The following is a 19,985-nucleotide window of genomic DNA, read 5'->3' on the forward strand; positions in this document are numbered from 1 at the left end:
TCATCCTTAGTAGCCGGGCTGTGGCTCAATTTTGCCCTAAATGTTGTAACCCTTTGTTCAATTTTTATATATTCATTTATTCAGGTCAGGAAACATTGAGGCCTTTGTGGCTTCAATATCAGATTTATTTTATTCCCTCAAGGATGGAAGAGAAAAGAGCAGCTAAAACGTTCTGCTCCCATGGCACACAAGAAGACATGTTGTTCCTTCGCCTTTGCCCAATGTAATATATCTCAACGTTTTTACTTGTCCTGGAGTTTTGGGTACATTGTGGAATTTAAAGAGCAATATTAAGCAATATATGCAATCTAACAAGTCTCCTGTGAACAGAATAAATGTTGCAGAGTTCAACAAATTGGCTTCTTTTTGAGCAGAGGAAAGTTTTACACTTAACTTTCATTAGATGGCTTCCTTGGTTGGAAAGCAAACTTGTTATTCTGAGTTTGAGTGAAAATACAATGAGCACACTGCAAGTAAGATGGTTTCTTGTCAATCACTTGTAAATAAGAGTTGAGGTTCTTTCTTCCTTTAATTTCTTTCTTTCCCTCTTTTCTGATCATCTTTCCAGTTGTGTTCTAACTGCTGCTGCAGCTGGACATCCAACCATGATATTATTATTAGGTTTAATATTTAATTCGTAGGTATTTTCAAAGCCTAAAGCTGAAACCATGTTCCATGAAAAAGACAGATCAGGCACAGCCCACTTAATGGTGGATAACTGATGACGTATCTTTGGCATGCTGCTTGTCAAACTGCCCTTCAAACCGTAAATAGCTCTGGATGTTCTGTAATGTCATCTGTTGAGTTAAGTCTCCCAGAGAGGACATTGCCTTGGCTTTAATATGGACATGGAGGGGGTGCTTTTAGTCCAGAGGGAAGGTTTCATATTGATTGTGTTTGTGTCAATAAATCCCCTGTCAAGACTGTCAACAAAACACCAGCCTGTTGATCTGTCGTTTCTGACACCTCTTTTATTATACTACATTTTTCAACCCTATCTCAGAGACTGTACATTTACATGGGTCAAACATATAGGATCTGACTTTGGAAGGAACATTCTCCCTCATGATTTAACTGTCATGGTTCTGATCGGGTGTATCACATACTGTTTTCATCTGCAGATGTGGTGCATTAGGTAGTATTTAGCGCAGCAGGAGTGATTGAATGAGACACCACATTAAGCTCACTGATGTGTTTGTACCCGTTTATACTTAGACAAGACAGACGGATTCACTTTGGGTTGGTTTTGGAATTTGTTATGGAATATCCATTGTGTTCCTGTATTTGTTTTTGCTAGTTCTTTGATTATTCGTTAGTCCTAATTATGTCCTAATTTGAATCTTATTGTAACTCATCAGATCGTATATTATGCATCATCTTTGTTTGCGAAGCTGCGGTGTGGAGAACAGCGTCTGATGACAGAAAGCACAGAAAGAAAAAACAACAAGCTAACTGAATCACACCTCAAATAAAACATTCAGATGTGAAAATATCTGATCAAGGAGTTTCTTACCAGTTTGAAAACAGGTTTTTTTTAGTGTATCAAAATAAAAAACTACTACGCTGCACAGCTTTGATAATGCAGACATGTTTCAGTACTTAATCTGAACTCTGTTTTAGTGGTTTAAAATGCACTAAAAGCCTCAACGTGACTTTAAAAAAAACCCACAGATAAATGAAGACAACATTTTTCATCCTCTGCATCTTGTTTGGGCTGTGATACATCATTTCGTGCATATGTAAAAGAAGCATATCCTCTGTTTGCCTGACATTATAGATCCCTATATTTATATAGCTTTGTTTTGAAAAGAAACCTGAGAAAAACAAACACGCCTAACAGATATAGAGTGTCTTTATTACAGACGTTTGTCAAGTAGAGACTTTGTGCAAACAGAGGTGGATTTTTTTTGAGTCCTACAACCAAGTCGATGCTCTGACTGGAGCCCTCTGGGAGGAGTTGTTTTCTTTCTGAAGCACAGAATGTACACACGATACACAGATATAAACGTAAGCACCAATGAACACAAGCTCACACACAGTGACAGAAATCTCCCTCTGCTTTAGTTCTGCCTGCGATCGATAGTCCCTGTTTTCCATCTGCACACACACAAAGCTTTGCAGATTTAAAAAAAAAAAAAGTGTTTTTCATCCAAATGTAAAGACACTTTGAGCACAGATGAAGTGAAAAACACTGTTGTGATTTATAAAACAGTTAAAATAACCTTTCAGTATTAAGTATAGGTTTTCAGGACTGTATCTGTGTAAGGTGGGGGTTTCTCTATCTGTGTTGAATGAATGAGGAGAACATTGTCAAACAGACTTGTGGATTATCTTAGATTTATTTAGCCATGGTCAAACAACATAATTACATAATATACATCACAGACAATAACTCAAACATGCTTGACCAAGACTTCACAATGATTGACTACATGCTTGATGACCAGAACCTTGCAGGTACCGACATCGTGCTCAGGATCTCACAATCTCTGCAGTCACTGGCCAAAGTATTCTTCTTCACAGTGTTCATTATATTCGGATTCAAAGACTGCCCACAAATACTTGACTCTATATAAGACATGAAGAAAACATCTATGTTAAGTAAAATCTCTCAGACAACAGACAGTTGGCTCCAAACCAAATATAACTCTGCTGCTGTAATATCTCTTACACAAGTATTATTAGCTTCACAAACCTGAAAAGAAATACTCTCACATGGTTGACACAATTAAAAGATAATCCACAAATTTATGAAGATGAAGCAATCCATAAAAATATATATCAATCTGATATATATTTTTTAAACTGCTCTGCAATGGTCTGTCTGTCTTTTTGTTGTTTATCATATGAAGAGCATGCGTTACTCTGCAAAAAAGACTCTTTTCTATCTGATCGAAATAAAAAAAAATGTAGTCAATTTAAAAGCATTTCATTTATTTCAGTGTATTTTTATAATGTGAAGAATCGGATGAGCTAATGTGTTGTAAAGTAGCCTTTTCTGTCTAGACAACCACTGAAGCCAACAATCAACAAGTCAATTTGCATCATAGAGAAATGTTTTCCACAATAACTAAATATCTAAAGGCTCTTAACATTGTAATGATAATGTTTATTTTTAAAATAGAGAATTTGAGTGACTTAATTTTAAAAATCTATTAAATCAAAATACGAGAGACATCTGGAGAGAAGTGAACGTTTCGTGTAAATTCCTCGTCTGATTGCTGTATCCAAAAACACATTTACAATTCAAAAATATTGTGAGGATAATCAAAAGGATCCACTGACCATGTAAATGTGGTATTTAAGGAAACAAACAGTAACAGATTTTTTTGAAGGGGCAGCGGAAGGTGAAATTGTAAATATGCAACACTGCGTCTTAGGTGAAATTCTGAATTAGCCGTGTCACCTTTTCTTCTCCTCTGTCTCATAAATGTTGTAAAAATGAATGAAATATTGAAGGTGTCTTAAGTCCTCAACCTGGAGGATTTTATCTAAGGAATAAATTAACCCTCTATGCCTTTAAGAGTGGTCTTTCTTTTCAGTTTGAGACAGGTGTAACACCTTCTAGTGTGTCAGCACGACTTGTGTCACACTACCAAATTACATACAACTGTAACAAAACAGGACCCCCTATGACTCGGAACACTGAATGAGTCATGATTTCATTACACAGAAAAGAACACATTCAATAAACAGTGTTAAAAGTTTGCAGCTCAGTACAGGTTTGTTCTCTATGGAAACCAAAGATATAATAAATATCAAAGTGTGTGTTTCTCGCACATTTCTGTTGCCTGGCTGCCAGCTCAACTGCTTCCATATAGTATCCAACAATCTGTTTCTTATACCTTCCCTGTGGTGTGCTTTCGTTCTTTGCTAGAGGGATCTTAAGACATCACATGGGCTTAAGTTACAAGCCACAAACTGCCTCAGGCAGTTTAGCTTTTAATATCCGCTAGGAAACATCAACATGCATGAGTGTGGAGAGAAAGAAAGCTGTCCGTGGGCTTTTCCCATTCCTGCCTCACTCATTCCTCCCTCTGTCGCTCTTCTTAGATTAAACTATACGTCTTATTCCCTCCTAGTTCACTCTTTCTCCATCTATTTGCTTATTTAATCAAAGTCTACAGGCGCATATTTGAGAGCCTTGCATTGCTTTCTCTGAAAGGTGAATTAGCCAGCTTCATGCAGCTTAGTGTCTGCAATAACACCACAGAAGTTCCTTAACGCATTAACACTGCACATCTGTGACGGCTCAACATGGAAGGTTTCATGCTTGGTAAAAGGACAATATTTAGAATTTCAGTTTACATGAAAATATCAATGACTTAATAGTTGACTCAACCTATGTAAAATCATTTTTTCTTGAGTGCTTGCAGAACCTCAAATGTTTCCAACAGCTGTCAAAAATTATAGTGTCACGTGTCTTGTCTCGACAGCCACCATGAGCCGCCATGACAGATGTGGCATGTTCATCGTTGTCATGGAAACACCAAATGTTGCATCGAAGACTGCTATATAAGGAGTTGCTGCTGAAAGCTGTCTTTCTGTTGCTGTATGTGCTGCTGTGATACAAACCTCATGTAACTTATGCATCATCAGTAAGCACATTACCTCCCTTGAAGGTTTTTTTCTAAGGCTTGATTTTGTTCACTTTGTTTACAACCATTTTTGGTTACCTTCGAGTGTGCCTGTTTAATGTTATGACCTTTCAAAAAGGAAAAAAAAAAGATAACATTATAAATGTCGTTTAGCATTTCAAATATCCTCAACAGAATCCTGTCTTCCTATTTCATGACATGGTGAGGAGATTCTGACTATTTGTTTCACTTCCACTGAAGCGGTTACATTTTTTAATCTCTTCACCAAGTACACAACACTGCATAGTGTTTTGCAGCTTTGCGACATGACACGTCATTAATTAAAACATCTTCTCGTCTCTTATCAAAATGTCAATCAACATGTTTGAGAGGTAATAAAGCAATCAGGGGGAAATGTAGACGATTAAAGTGTTGTGAAGATGTTTGGGTTTTTTGTATCAGAAATGATCAGATTGTAAAACTGCTAAAAAAAAAAAGTTTCATCCTTGATGCAGATGATGAGGATGGGGCGACAACTTGAGATGCAACCATTCCATATTTGGCAAACATCATCATCATCTCAGCTCTGAACATATCCTTCCAATTCAGCGTTCTATTTTATCTAAACACTTTTTTAGTGTAGCCATGGCTGTCTCTTACCAATGCTGCACTTTAACTTTCAACCCTATCAAACATCCAAGAGGATATCCTTTATCAATATTTTTTTTAACCAATACAGCCAGTTTTACCTCATTTCATAGAAATGTATTCTCTGTACATTCTTGTGCATTGGTTTTTGGTGCTGATTGCATTTGTCGCTGTTATGTTTGTGATGTGTCTCTGTCGATGTGCAGACAATAAACTCATCCCCTGGGTCTCTCTGCAGTCACAGCAGTACAGATACGATTCGCTGTAACCAGACAAACAAGTCCACTCTGTGTCTCCTCTCATATCTGGCTTGTTTGGCAGAGTGTCTGCCCTGGATTTTTTTTAAAAACTCACTCCTATTGTGTCAAATCACAAGCTTAGCTTTTAAGTAGAGTGTAGGGTAACATGCAACTGACTTTAGCATCATCCCATGTGATGGCATTTGACTAGCCCATAGGATGAACTGGCTTGGCAAGACATCGTATTACCTGTCTGTTGTTGTTAATGTAATTTCTTTTGCTAGTCATATATAAAGAACTTCAACCTAAGCCATTTGAGTCTCCTCCATCTTTCTTGAGGTCAAGTATCTATACATTTCCTCAACAGTGTTCAGTCTACTTCCTGCTCCAAGGCTTCAAGGATATCAGTTGCATATTCGAATGATTAAAACTTTTGAAGCTTCTCCAAACATGTTTGACCACGCCAACGTGCTTTTGGATTCGACTTTATTCATTGGGCATACATCTTTGCTACTCACTGAACATCACAGTAAACTACGTTCTCTCTTTCATCTACATGTTTTAAGTGACATTGTGTGATAGTAGGCATCCTTTAACTGATGAACAAATAACGATTTCTGACTCTCTCCCCCTTCTGTAGAATTACATTTAATTTAAAAGTAGAAACAACCTTATCAGTAACTGCTTTTATAGGACTTCTCTGTGTGTTGTCTTTCTGTTTTACAGGTGGGAAACCTGGGCCTGCTCTTCATGTTGCTGTTTTTCATCTATGCAGCTCTGGGGGTGGAGCTGTTTGGGGAGCTGGGTAAGTCTGTGCTACCGTGTCCTTGTTGCTAATTGAGTGACAAATGTTTGAATATCTGAAACCAAAAAAAGAAGAAAACGCCTTCAAAGTAATGATTCCAGCATAATGTTCTTCTCCCAGGCTTTTCATATTTTGTGACTTTACAAATCATGAAAAAAAAAAATCCACAGTTTTATTTTTGAAACTTAATAAGCCCAGTGTATAATTTACCCCTTCTTCACGACTAACTTCTCCTTGAGATCGTTTAAGATCATGATTCCTGAACCACTCCAGCTATCAGACAAACAGTCAGATGTGATTGTTTATGAGTCTTTATGTTGAGTCTATTGCTCAAAGACAAAAATGAAGAAAAAGACAAACTTTGTAAACCGTGAAATGTTTTATTATACTCATCAGTGAAAGCTCGTAACCCTTTCCTTCTCATACCCGCTCTTTTCCTATCATCGTGCCTTTTCTCAGTGTGTAATGCTGACTACCCGTGTGAGGGAATGAGCCGACACGCCACTTTTGAAAACTTTGGGATGGCCTTCCTCACACTCTTCCAGGTTTCCACTGGGGACAACTGGAACGGCATCATGAAGGTAATACAGTTTGGGAAAGAGTTTGTATCGCAACTTATCTGGCATCATTTGTCATTACGACAAGGCCATGTTAGCTGATCGTTTTTTACTTTCCAGACTGCTACCAGGAGAGACAGCACTTATTTTCTGAGACGAGGGTCAATAAGAAATTGGGCACGGGAGTCTGAGATATTTACAAGCATGTAATTTTCCTTCTTTTTTTTTCAGTCAGCAAAACCATTTTAGACCAATCTGAGTGCAGACAGAAGCTGAACTGCAGACTTGTAATTGAGGGTCTTCAGTTCAGATCAAAGTGGCAGACAATGTAATCACTGGGGAAACCACAAAGTAATAAGTGTGTCTTTAAGCAGAGACGGTGTTTCGAAAAAAGTAACAGAATCTTCTGTGAGGTTTGATATGTACTCTCACAAAGTCGAAGTCTTTAATTCTGATCTTCAATCACTCATCTATCACCTCAATCAAGTCTCAATCTCTAATCACAACCAAGTACCTGGAGCTTAACATTTGATCACAGCTAGTGAGTTACAAGAATGAATGCTGATTAGGCTCTCAGAGAGTGCAAAAAGAAAAGAGAGAGAGACTGAAAAATTAATCGAGCCTCCAGCTTACAGCAAGCAGACATGTGAAAGTTTAACATCGTGCTATTTTTACTTATTACAAATTGTGCCAATGATTCTCTGAATGAGTCTGATTCATTGAGTATAAGGGTGTTACTTATCTGTTTGTTCCCTAAACTAATATGCAGAGTTTGAAAAACAAAGACACTGTGATGTGTTTTAAACCTCTCGGTCATTGCTACAGGAGTTTTTCTGCCCTTCTATTCTGGAAAAGTCTACAGTAGGAGTAATAAGGTCACTGATCGTGGCACTATAGTCGTGTTTTACCGGAAAAATGATGAGAACGGGGTCATAAAAAACTGGGTATAGCACTGTGCCAAGACATGTAGAGACACATGCAAACAAAACATTTTAAAAAAGGGTTGTAAGGGGAAGCAGAGCATTGGGCCTCATTATCGGGGTGGAGCAAGGACGAAAACAAGCATATGTTTATTTTTGGTGGAAATTTAGTCCAAATATTGGACTAAGAGTCGAGTGTGTTCCAGCTGCCAATTTAAAGTTTTTTCCTCAAAATAAAATCAAAAGCATACTGAACACTCGCAGCTAGTGCAATTCAAATACATCGGAATCAGAGATTTACACAGATTTACACATACAAGGAATTTGTATTGGTACAAAAAACCGTTAACAAGGGAAATAAAGCCAAAATAACAAGAACTTAAATATAACAAGCAATTACCAACATTTCAAATACAATTTAAAAAAATGTCAAATATAAAGAATAATTTAAAAAAATCCAAAAGGTGAAATAAAATAAAATAGAATGCAATGTGAAGACTTTATACTGTATACCCATGAAAACACACAAAGCAAGAAATATAATCAATACAAAAAATAAATCAATGTTAGGAAATAATGTTTGTGAGGTAAAAGCAACAAATAAGTTTGTATGTATCTTTAACTGAAACAATTCCTCAAGTATGGAATCCCTTCAGCTGACTTTCTGTAAATATAGCTGTAGTTTAACACTCACTCACCTGCACTCTTAAGACTGGTCGTGGTGTCACGTGGAGAGAAAGGCTACCGAGTATACGAGGCCTTGGAGGGTGGCCTACAATAGTTAATAATAAGAAAAAAGTAATATAGGGCCAGCATTGGAGGTGGTCTATGGAGAGTGTCTTTGTACATGGCTTGTAGTATTATGTAATTCGTGAAGTACACACACACACACAAACTCACAAAGCCTACAAATCTTTCTTATTACTTCCCAATTTAAATAGGGACCATATTTTTTTTCTCTAACTATAACGTAGTTTATTTCCAAGTAAAGTCTACTGGGAAGCTTTAATATATGATTAAATGTTAAAATGCTCTCCCACTTATCTTCAACCATCTGATTTTCTTCCTGTTCTTCTTTGTGTTGTCATCACTGAAATCTTTCAATTCTTACATTTTGTCCACCCACTCTTCTTCTTCTGACTCCTTCCTTTGCCCCTAACTCTCCCAACCCCCCTCCACACATAAGGACACACTGAGGGAGTGCCCACCAGACCGTCCGGGCAGCGACTACGGCTGCCATGCTGGCCTGCAGTTTATCTCCCCGTTGTACTTCGTCTCCTTTGTGCTCACGGCTCAGTTTGTTCTGATAAACGTGGTGGTGGCCGTGCTCATGAAGCACCTGGACGACTCCAACAAGGAGGCGCAGGAGGACGCCGAGATGGACGCAGAGATCGAAATGGAGTTGGCTCAGGGAGGCCTCTGCTGCATGGGAGGCATTGGAGCCATCGCCGGGGCCACGGGCGGCGCTGTGAGCGGGGCCGGTGTGGGTGGAGGAGTGTCCGGTGCCATTGCAGCAGGGGCAGTAGGGACTGCAGGTGTCGGGTTGATGGCTCCTCTACGAGACGGAGGAGGAAGTGCAGCTCATGAAGGGCACACGCACAGGAGATGTCGACTCTTCTCTCCAGCTGAAGTAAGATTACTTTTAGACTTTTAAGAACATGCAAAGCTAATGAAGCCACACTGCTACTTTTAATAATGCAGAATCACAAGTTGGGCTGTTCAGTTGTTTTTGGTATATCGTTGTCACTACACCTGACATTTACTTAGCTGAAAGGCAAAGCGAATGGACGTAAAACCAGGCTCGAGAAACAAGAAGACGGCTGTTTTGTGCAAATCAGAAAGAATGAGAAAAACTATAAAGGGAAAAGGGCATGTAGAAACTGCTCCAATCAGTAAGTAAATATTTCCAAAGGAAGTTGAACAATTGGTGAGTAAAACAAGAACTGCTTATAATCTGAATTTCTAACAGAAATACAAACGCATTCATCTGAACATTCATACAAAGAAATAGTGTCAGAGTGATTTGGACCTGGTTTCAAAACGACTCAGCAGAATTAAAATAACAAAAAGGCTTTATTGTTTGTATGATTGGGCGCAAAGGTACAACAATCCCTGTAATCATCCCTTGGTAAAAGTGTTCGCAATTTTACCACTCACTGGGTAGGTTGACATTTCTTTACACGTTTAAATAATGAAAATGTAAAAAAGGAATGACTTTTGAGAGATTTCTATATTGTCATATTTTTTAAGACAGGGCCGATGACCAAGCTTTATTTGACGATGAGTTATTATTTGAACTGTAGAGATCCTTTTGGTCTGCATACCACCTAATTAATTCCCAGCCTTCACACTGTAAAATACAAAATTCTGTCTTTAAAAGTACAAAGTGAAGTTTGATGTTTTTATTTGCATTGACATAACAGGCAAACAACTGAATGAAACACTAAAGACAAGTAGCTTATGTCTCGCCTACACTCAACAGTAACATGTGTTCACCTTCCCCGTCATAGTCAGAGCTCAGCCGACACTAATCATGCAGGATCACGAGTGAAGACCTGATGGGCTCTGAGACCGCTAATCTCTTATCCAAAAAAAGCTCCTGGAGTCCTCTTACATCCTCTCTGAATTCAGAGAGCCGTGCCAGAAAGATGAGTCACCGGTCATATAACAACACAATCACCAGATCACCAATCTAATCACTGCAGCAATGATGCATGTCAGGAGTCACTATGTAGTGGCACTTCACCGTGGAGTACCACGGAGACGTGTTGTTTTGTTTTTCAAGGTACCAAGACAAGCTGCTCACAGAGCGCATGGATGGCTAATTATGACATAAACAGAAAATTAATCCCTTTTGTTATCTATCAGTAATGCAATATTCATTGTTATTCCGAAGTGTTCTTTTTTTCTCCAGCTGGTCAGACCAAACAAGCACTTTGCAGACGCGACCGGGGCCGGCTCAATGAGCAATAAAAAGTCTGTCTCCAAATGTATGACTCATGAATGCTCAGTCCTTTATCCAATGGACTTTGCTAATTTAAAAGCATTAATAATAGAAATCAGCTGAACTAGAAAATTATCATTTAAAAACACAACACAGAATTTAGATTATCCTCAGCATCATTTCTCAGCTTGCCCATTACTGGAGAGGTCTGAACACAATTTGTATCTTTTGGCCCATACTTTGTTTTAATTGGAAAGTTTTGACCACGGAAAGTTCGGTGTTTGAGTTCGGCTAAAACATCCACCACTAAACTAGACATATAACCCGACTGCCACTGTTTTGTTTGTCCGTGATACTGACAGGTTTCCCTTCAGCTGAGATTTATCTAGATCAGGGTTTCTTAACCATGGGGCCCTTCGAAGGGCCGCGAGCGCCACCTGCAGGGCCGCGAGGGGATAATATGTTTAAATCTGTGGGCCGTAAGGGCCGTGATCGTTGGCCTGCAATATACTCTCCGACCACCAGAGGCAGTATCATCAGTTAGAAGTAGGCCTACATCACGAGAAGGAGAAGAATATTTAGCTTAACGTCTATGGAGAAGTCTCAACTCTGCTAGGTGACTACCCTGAGGCCCCCTTTACAAGGAGACGCTATGACAGAAATGCATCGAAACGACCGCACTCCGGATTCGAAGTTCAGACCGTCTACACGGCAGGTCTTGCCTGAGTGAAAACGATGTAGTTGTCACCAGTAGTGGGCAGTGGAACTTTACAACGCGACACACGCGACACTCAGCAGTATAACCACTTCCTCCACAACATCCTCCTCAGCGGCTAGTTCTCCCAAGTCTTACCTAAATGCTGCGTATGGTCGAAAGGGTAAAGGTTGAACTATTTGCCGCAAGTATTCGTTGCTCTTTCGGCGGCGACATACACGATGTATCATATCAAGGTTCTGTTTTAAAAGACGATACAACGCCAATAGCTGCTGAAGCACATAGCCGCCGCCATTGTTGTTTGTTCTCGACTACTGCCCATGTCCAAATGTTTCGTCTTACTGTCACTGCGTCTCCGTGTAAACGGCGCCTGAATCTGAATGGAAACGTCATGGAGAGGTTCTTAAAACGAAAAAATAATGACGTCAACGGGGGCAGCGCTACACAAAACAGAATGCTCTTTTTAATTTCACCAAATCTACCTAACTTCATTGAGCACCTAATTGTATTGCTTTTGTTGCTAAGTTTATATTGTGTTACTTATTTGACAAACATGCACTAAAACATGATTTTATATGAGCAAAATTAATTAAAAGATCTTAACTTGTGCAAGGTTTAATGCATAAATAGCCAATGTATAGGTTGATATATTGATTAAAAAACATACAAATGAAGAACAGTATTCATTATTACAACATAGTGACACAAATAGCTATTAAATAAAAATGACCGCAAAAGTTAAATCAGAACCATTCACTCGATTGGGCCTCAGACTACCTTGCCCTGAAAATGTTGGGCCCCAAGGTCAAAAAGGTTAAGAAACCCTGATCTAGATAACAGGCCGCTGTGATTTAAAGAGAACTCTATTCAGCGTTTAACTTAATGTCAAAACATTATCCATTTCCTCGTCTTTGTGCTGTCCTGGTAACACATTTAATTTCTCTGTTATTGTAATGGACAGTTCTCCTCTTATATAGTTACAGATACAACTTTGTGTGTCGCGTTTTCTCTGCAGATTTCTAAAAGCAGGACTTCAAGGTCTATTAAGTTTCCTTTTCTTAATCTTTGGTAGAATTTTAGTCAACAAAGCCTTTAAACGCAGCATTCCACAGTAATCAAGCGGGCATTTAGGAAAGGATGTGACTTCTTGAATAGTAGTTCCTTCCATAAACTTCTTTATATGAAAGTGGTTAGCCATAGCACTCCAGCGGGGACTGTGTGCATTTCCCAAGTGTTGGAATCCTGAATGCCGATGTACCACCACCACCATTTCAGGATTTCTCGCTGTGCGCAGCCCCCTAACTGTGACACCAACATTAGCAGTTAGCATCATTTATAAGACTCGAAATAAGGTACCGCACCGAGTTACTACCAACCTTAAAAAAGGAGTTTCATGTTAAAACATTTGAGTTTTCACTGGACTCAGGAACTCAGCTTACAACAAGTGTACTGTAGCAATCATATGTTATCAGTATAGGATTATTACTTTATGGCTGTAAAAAAACAGAATTGTATGAATTTTTTTAAAATCTCTTTCTTAGCCTAAGTTTTAGGATGACAATTGCTTTCAGAAAAGGAACAAAAAGGTATCAAACCATCACTCAAAAACAGTGCTGTGACTCTGATGTGGAACCCAAGAATGAAAGCAATTCAAGAAAGGTTTAGGAGAAGAACACGAGTGTATTATTACATGTAAATAATACATGATAGGCACGATTGTCTTTAAAATGACATACTGTAGTTTCTTGCCTTCTTCCTGCTTGTTCAGTCAAAAACTAAAATAAGAAAGAGATTGTATGTTGAATGGCATGTTCCAAAGATTTCATAAAACTATTGAAGCAAAAGACGTAGTTTACTTCATGCACAGCCACAGTTGTTGCAGCACATCATGCCATGCTCTGCGGGTCTGCAAAGCATCTGGAACTGTTTTTATGCATAACGTTCTGCTGCTCTACGCATGACTTTTTACTCCAATGACGCAAATACACTTAAAAAAATACATACTGTACACGCTCCGCTCCAACTTTTCAGATCCACGTGCCGAAATGCACACACGTGTAAAGATATAAAATGCCCGCTTTCTCCAGCGCTCTAAAAATACCATGAGTGGGGGGCAGTGACGGTGGTGACTCTCATTCTTCAGCTCGCTGATTGCTGCATCTCAAACAGCAAGCCGGTATACAAGTTGCGTTTATAATCATGCTCTCAAAATATTGGAGCACCTGCGCATGAAAACAGGTATTTTTAGAGGCACGCCTGCTGAGGCAGAGAGCAGGGAAACGTAAACAAACAAAAAAGACAGAAACAAAGACGAGGTGGGGAACCAGGGAATGTAAAGAGGGAAAAGTAGAGCAAATAGAAATTAAACATGAATGAACAGCAAGGAGAGAGAAAACATGACAGGAGAGCTAGTGATCTCTGTGGCTAAATGAATGACTTGGAGACACTGTTTGAATTAAAGGACTGACAAGGTTCTTGACTTTGTCATATCTCGGAGAATGACAAAAGGCTTGTTTGAACCAGGCAGATGTCAGGTCGAGTGTTTCATTTAACGTGTATGAGCAGGTAAATCACAAGGCGGCTCATTAGAAATGATCCTGTAAACACTATTTCCTATTAGCAGAAGAAGAAAGCGCCGAGGGTTTTTAACTGATTGCCTTCTGTTGCCAAACATCTATTATAGACATCATCATAATAAGAGGGTCTCTGCACTGGTGTACATCTGTCATGTAAACGCTGGAAACAGACCTCTGTTATGTTACCTCTGTGTCTTCCATATTTGAGCATATTATACCTCTTGAAAGAGATTGTGGGACAATTTCCATACTGATCTTTTAATGCTTTGGCTCAACATGCTCAACACGCAAGCTTTCACTAAATTAGGTCCTTTGCCATCAGTGTCTCTCATGGGTCTATTGTATCCACACTTTAAAAAAAAAAAAAAAAAGATCTGTTTTTGTTGTTTCCTTGACAGAAACTATCCCAATCAACTCCTCTTGCAGTTGCAGCCAGCAGCCTTTCAACATATTTTTTACAATATCATAGTTAACATAACTATTTATGAATTGTACAACAATAATTTTCCATCTCTAGGTACAGCATATTATTAGGGAAATGCTCCTTTTCATTGTCAGGGGCCACAGGCAAAATGAACGATTGATTACAATTTGAGTTTTACCTCTCAGTATACTCAACTTACTTTTGTTTCTAATGTCTATTTTAGTTACTGTCTGTTTATCTATTGATCTTATTGATGGTTGAGCAATATGAAACTTGAGTTATCTTTGGGTTTTCTTTCTTATCTGATATCTCATTTGTTTTTGTTTACGGCCATGTGATCATCCACACAGCACACCCACACAAACAGGGCTTTTTATTATTTCCACAGGTGGTCCAGGCCCAGGTAGGCAGGACAAGATCCTCTTATGGCCTTTGACTTTGCTGTATCTCGGCATGTAGAATAACTATTGTTGGCCACAATACATTGAACTGGACGGAGATTCTGATATGTTATCTCCATGTAGACTGTTTTTTCAAAAGAGGAGAGAGAGAGAGAGAGAGAGAGAAGCTCACTTTGGAAAGACTGAGATTGTGAGTGGGTGGCGGGCTCGGCCACACGCTCATTGTGCTTATAGCCAATTGTCTGTCTGCTTCCTGGTATTTTTAACCAGAGGAGGAGGAAAAAATAAAGATGTGAGAGAGTAGGAACTCTATCAAGTGTTTTTGTCTATATGAGCTGTATTGTTAATCTTCATTCTGATTTGCAAGCAAGTAAAACCTGTTGACAGTGACCAGGTGTTTTCTTCCTCCTTTTCACACGTAATTTTAAATTCTTTTATGGGTTTGTTTTGTTATTTTGTCTTTGAGAAGAAAAAAAAGTACATCATGCAGCAATGATGTGTAGTGCATAGCAAATTACAGAGTTCGGTCATGTTACATGACACGTTTGAGACCTCCATGAATGTACACTTGTTAATAAAGTAATGAAGCATTTCTGGTATCTGAATCAAAGTATCGACTCCACTAAAATGTTCTACACTTACATTATGATCCAATCCATGTGAGTCGGCTGACTGAAATATGTGTTTAGTTAGCTGTGCTGATGGTCGCACAGTGGTTATGTCCAAACCATCATTAAAGTGCTACATGAGAAATGAAAAGTAGTGTAGGATAGTGTGGCAGTCATTTTGATTCAAATAAGAAGAAACCATGTGTGGAACTAATATCTTGTTGGGTCCAGCCAGGATGGCAAAGTTCAGGCTGTGTATGTTTGGAGAACTACGACAAAAGACTCTCTATCCCAGCATGCCTTGCAGGTACTCCCAGAATGCCTTGCCACACCTAACACATAGGTGTGAAGTCTGGGAGGTATAAAACCGGCCATGCCCCATTGTTCACTCTCTTTCAAACGTCGCCTGCCGATGTCCGAAGATACCCAACTTTGTTCCTGTTTCCAGCACGCTTCTCTTTGTTAAAGTTTTGGCGCGCAGCTAATCCAAAGGCCTTGAAGCACACCGACGTCCGAAATTCCGAGCTTAGATCATCCACTTGAACGCATCTCCCAAGCAGATCGTTTATTTCTCCCGTGTTAAAACGGTATAGAGAGAGATTGTAAGGATTACGTCTCGTTCCGTCCTTTAAAGAAAGGACACCCACGGAGATCACCTCGCTCGACGGAGGACACGACGGCCCTGCTCAACCCCTTTGGACACACACGCCGCCATCAGCTAACAACTGCAGGAAGGCCGCTCCAGGACCTCTTTTCTTCCTTTCATCAACCGTGGACGAAACGGTGACAAGTGAGGCTTAGCTAGGTCTGGGCAGTTAGATATAGAGAGTGTGTTTAATAACTGAGTTATTATGGTGAAACGGTGATAATATTTTGCTTGGTGTTTGACCGATGTGTCTTAGATTTTACTAGAGTAAAATCTCTTTTGTTTCCTTTATTTGTGTCGCTGTGCCCCCTGTGTTTATCTGTGAGCTCCCGCGTCATAACCGGGCAATAGACTCATTATCAGAAAGACTAGTGTGAACGCTGTCTGATACAAATCCAGCCGCTGGCTTCTGATAAGTGAAAGTTACTATGCTCTGAGTTGTGGTGAGCTCCAGTCCGAGATTGAGCTGTCGAGGGGCGTTGTATCTCTCCCGCTCTCTCGCTTTACACACACACGCACCTTTCGGTAAACGCACACACATAGAGATCTGTGGCTTTCCAGACGCTGCTGAAACGTAGATCACGTTCTGTGTCCGCCATCACGTGACCACGCGTGGTCGCTACCATTTTGTCTGTCTCTGTCTGTCTGTCCCCCCCCCCCCTTTCTCTCTCTCTCTCTCACTCTCTCTCACACACACACACACACATGTGCCACGCTTGTTTGTTTTGTTTGTTAATTGTAGTTTATCTTATGATGGTTATTTGTTTGATTGGGTTTCATTGATTTACTTGATGTTGCTTTGTTAAATAAATTCTATTATATCTTAAAAAGTCGTTGTTTGTGATCACTGTGAATTTGCTTTGTGACTTAGGCTGGGTGAAAGGGCTTTGTGTTCGGATTTCACACCTTCAATTAAATACAGATTATTAATTATTAATGATATTGGTATTTAATTAAATAATTTGAGACTGATATTGGTAATATTTTGGTTGTTCCCTGTTTACAGGGTGGTGCCCCGAGGTTTATTAAACGCAGTTTAATAACAATTATTGATTTAGATTAATAATTAAATAAACTTAATTATTAATTTATTTTGACAATCAAATTTTACTTCATAAAACCCAACATAACAGTTGGTCAGGTATTCGCTCCTGAAAATTCCCAACATAATGGTGCCCCGTGTGAGGCCCTTAATAAACCAGCTTTGTTACATTGTTTGTTCGCAGTGATCCAAACTTTTTATCCTGAAGTGATTCTTCTAAGGAAATTCTCTTTTCTTTGAGAGATTACTTTTTGTTGTTTTTAAAGCAAAGCAAACATCAAGCTGTGTGTTAGTTGTGCTGTTGCGTGTTGACGAGTGAGTAGTTTAATAATTTTTTTTGTGCTTATTGTTGTTGGAGACAACAAGTTAGCCATTTGTTTAGTCAGGAGTGTAACTTTAAAATTGTTACAGAGCCAGCTGCCTGAGAGGTGTGTCTTCCCCCAATCCTCAAAAGGACTTGAGGTGTGAATGTTCGCACCTAGCTGCCAGGACAGACTGCACTGATCCGGTTCAGAACCATAGATCAGAATTGCCTCCTGCTGACTTTTATCTTGCAGCTTTGCAGTACCTTAGCAGTAAATCCACTAAGGTATTCTGTTTTACCACATTAAGATGTCTACCAGGACTTCTTGTGAGCCAGGAGCTAAGACTCCTTTTGGATCAGACCACCACACATCACCAAAAGAAACTGTTGCTGGTCTGACGCAGCTCTCCTTAGAGGAGATTGCCAACCTGATCAGCTATTTCATTAGCATTTGTAAGGACACCTTGAGAAAGGTAGGTGACCAGGCCAACCCCCGAGCCAAGATCACCCCCAACAAAGACAGAATGTCTGCGAAAGACATTCAGCAGCCAGGGACCAAGGCCCCCTGTGGATCACACAATCCACCCCCTCAGGTTGGAGTTGCAGGTTTAAACCACGTCCCTTTAAAGGTCAACAGTCTGAACACCTCCACCCTCAGCACAGGCGAAGATAAATTAAATGAGTCGGTTGAGTATATGACTCATCGAACAGGGAAACCACAGTACACATCTTCAAATGTTCGCGGCCAACTTCTCCTCCCTTTCCAGCGCAAATCATATTTGCAGCAAAAGAGACACCAGGCACAGCTCGCCCAGGTGCAAGAAGATAACCAGATCCTAAAGGACGGCTTCAAAAGGATGCAGGACCGACTTAAGACCTTGCAAGTCGAATGCAAGGCCCTGCAGGAGGAGAATAAAATACTGCAAGAAAGCTGCAGGTTAGCCAGACATAAAGAAAGTGTCATGGTACCCGGAATTCAGGAGGAGCAGGTACGCACCGCAGCCCCCACGCCAGCTGAGGAAGCCCTACACAAGGGATGGGATACTGAACCAGATCCCTGGAGGAAGGAGACAGACATGTTGGACGACCAGAGGACTTATGAGTCTTCAGACGACTCGGGCAACTCCCACCAGGCTGTTACTCATGGTTTACAGACCAGACAGAGTGTCAGCGCCTCAGTGGAGACACTCCAGCCAGAGGTCCAATCCCTGCCGAAAGAGAACAAATCTCTTTGTCAGCACCGACAAACTGCCAAGCAGAAGGTGTTAGACACGTTTGAATTAATTCAGGGAGCCACGTCGTCAGGATACGACTCTGATCGTGCACCAAGCCCCTTAAAAAATCAAACGCCCCTGCTGAAAAAGCTCAGTAGAAAACCGAGCAGCCAGGTTAGTCTAATGACTAAACAAAGTCTTGTTCCCCCTGTCAATCCTGAACAGAAAGATTTTGACTGTAGAGCCCCTCCCTTTGACAAAACGCTCCGGTATATTGACAGCTGCCACACCTTTTCACACCTTCACAGGTTTGAATCACCCCATGGGAAGGGGGGTGACATCTCAGCCCCCTCAGGCAGAGATTACAGCAGGCCCTCTCCTACTACCTGCAGGTTCCCACACATACACCCTGAGCGTCACAAAGGTGACGTAGCACTTGAAGGCAACGAATTGCCTCGTGCTATGAAGCAGTCCAAGAGACCACGTCACCGGCAGAGAAGACGACAGAGCCAGGGGGGTGAAGGGTTGAGCCAGCCATAGGGTAGGTTCCAGCCTGAGGAGTCAATCACTGACAGACCTGAACAGAACTCTCGGGATGACCGAAGCCTAAGACAGAAGGGTAGGTATAACCAGAGTTCCCAAGAGGAACTCTCGGGATGACCGAAGCCTAAGACAGAAGGGTAGGTATAACCAGAGTTCCCAAGAGGAACTCTCGGGATGACCGAAGCCTAAGTCAGAAGGGTAGGTATAACCAGAGTTCCCAAGAGCTTCATAAGGAAGCAGGTCTCGGCAGTGAAATGACTAGCACAATTCCAAGGGGGGTTATAGATGGGGTAAGACAGTGGCAGGCCTCCAGCCCTTACAAAGAACCAGGTTCTGACTCCACATTGGGGAGGAGTGAGTAGCTCCCATTTCAAAATCCAGTAACTCTACTCACGCTTTTGTTGTTGTTGTTTTGTTTTGTGGCCTCACACCCATAGTGAGACTCTACATGTACATGTACATTACGCACTGACATGCCACAAACACACACAGGCTTTCTCCTGCCCAGTCAAGGAGTTAGCCCACAAATCTACACATAAAACTCTTCTCTTTCTCTCTTCCTCTTGTTTGTTTGTTTCATGTGTTTTGTCCAAGAATGCACCTTGAGCAGCAATGCTTCGCTAATGTCTGATTATGTTTTGATGTTTAGCGCTAGACATAGTTAGACAGTCTGCCCAGACTTTGCCTCAATGTCTGCCCAGACCAAATGCCTCTTGAATTTATGGACTGTTTGCCAAATTAACTTTTGTACAAGTATCTCCAAAGCACGTGGACTGGTGGCCCATAGTGCCCTGAAGACCATGACCTGCATCCCGCTCTTCA

At 40.4% G+C, this 19,985-nt stretch overlaps 1 protein-coding gene across 2 annotated transcripts in view; it reads left to right on the forward strand.

Annotated features, from left to right (window-relative positions):
- The window catches only part of LOC306820688 (voltage-dependent T-type calcium channel subunit alpha-1I-like), a 125,535-nt gene that overhangs the window by 89,918 nt on the left and 15,632 nt on the right, over positions 1 to 19,985 (forward strand). For both annotated transcript variants that reach the window (XM_079338610.1, XM_079338611.1), the window contains exons 29-31: positions 6,191 to 6,269; positions 6,729 to 6,850; positions 8,933 to 9,376. In XM_079338610.1, coding sequence (XP_079194736.1) covers positions 6,191 to 6,269; positions 6,729 to 6,850; positions 8,933 to 9,376 — 645 coding nt within the window. The remainder of the gene's footprint in view (positions 1 to 6,190; positions 6,270 to 6,728; positions 6,851 to 8,932; positions 9,377 to 19,985) is intronic.

Source organism: Symphodus melops (assembly GCF_947650265.1).
Source record: "Symphodus melops genome assembly, chromosome: 2".
Lineage (NCBI taxonomy): Eukaryota > Metazoa > Chordata > Actinopteri > Labriformes > Labridae > Symphodus > Symphodus melops.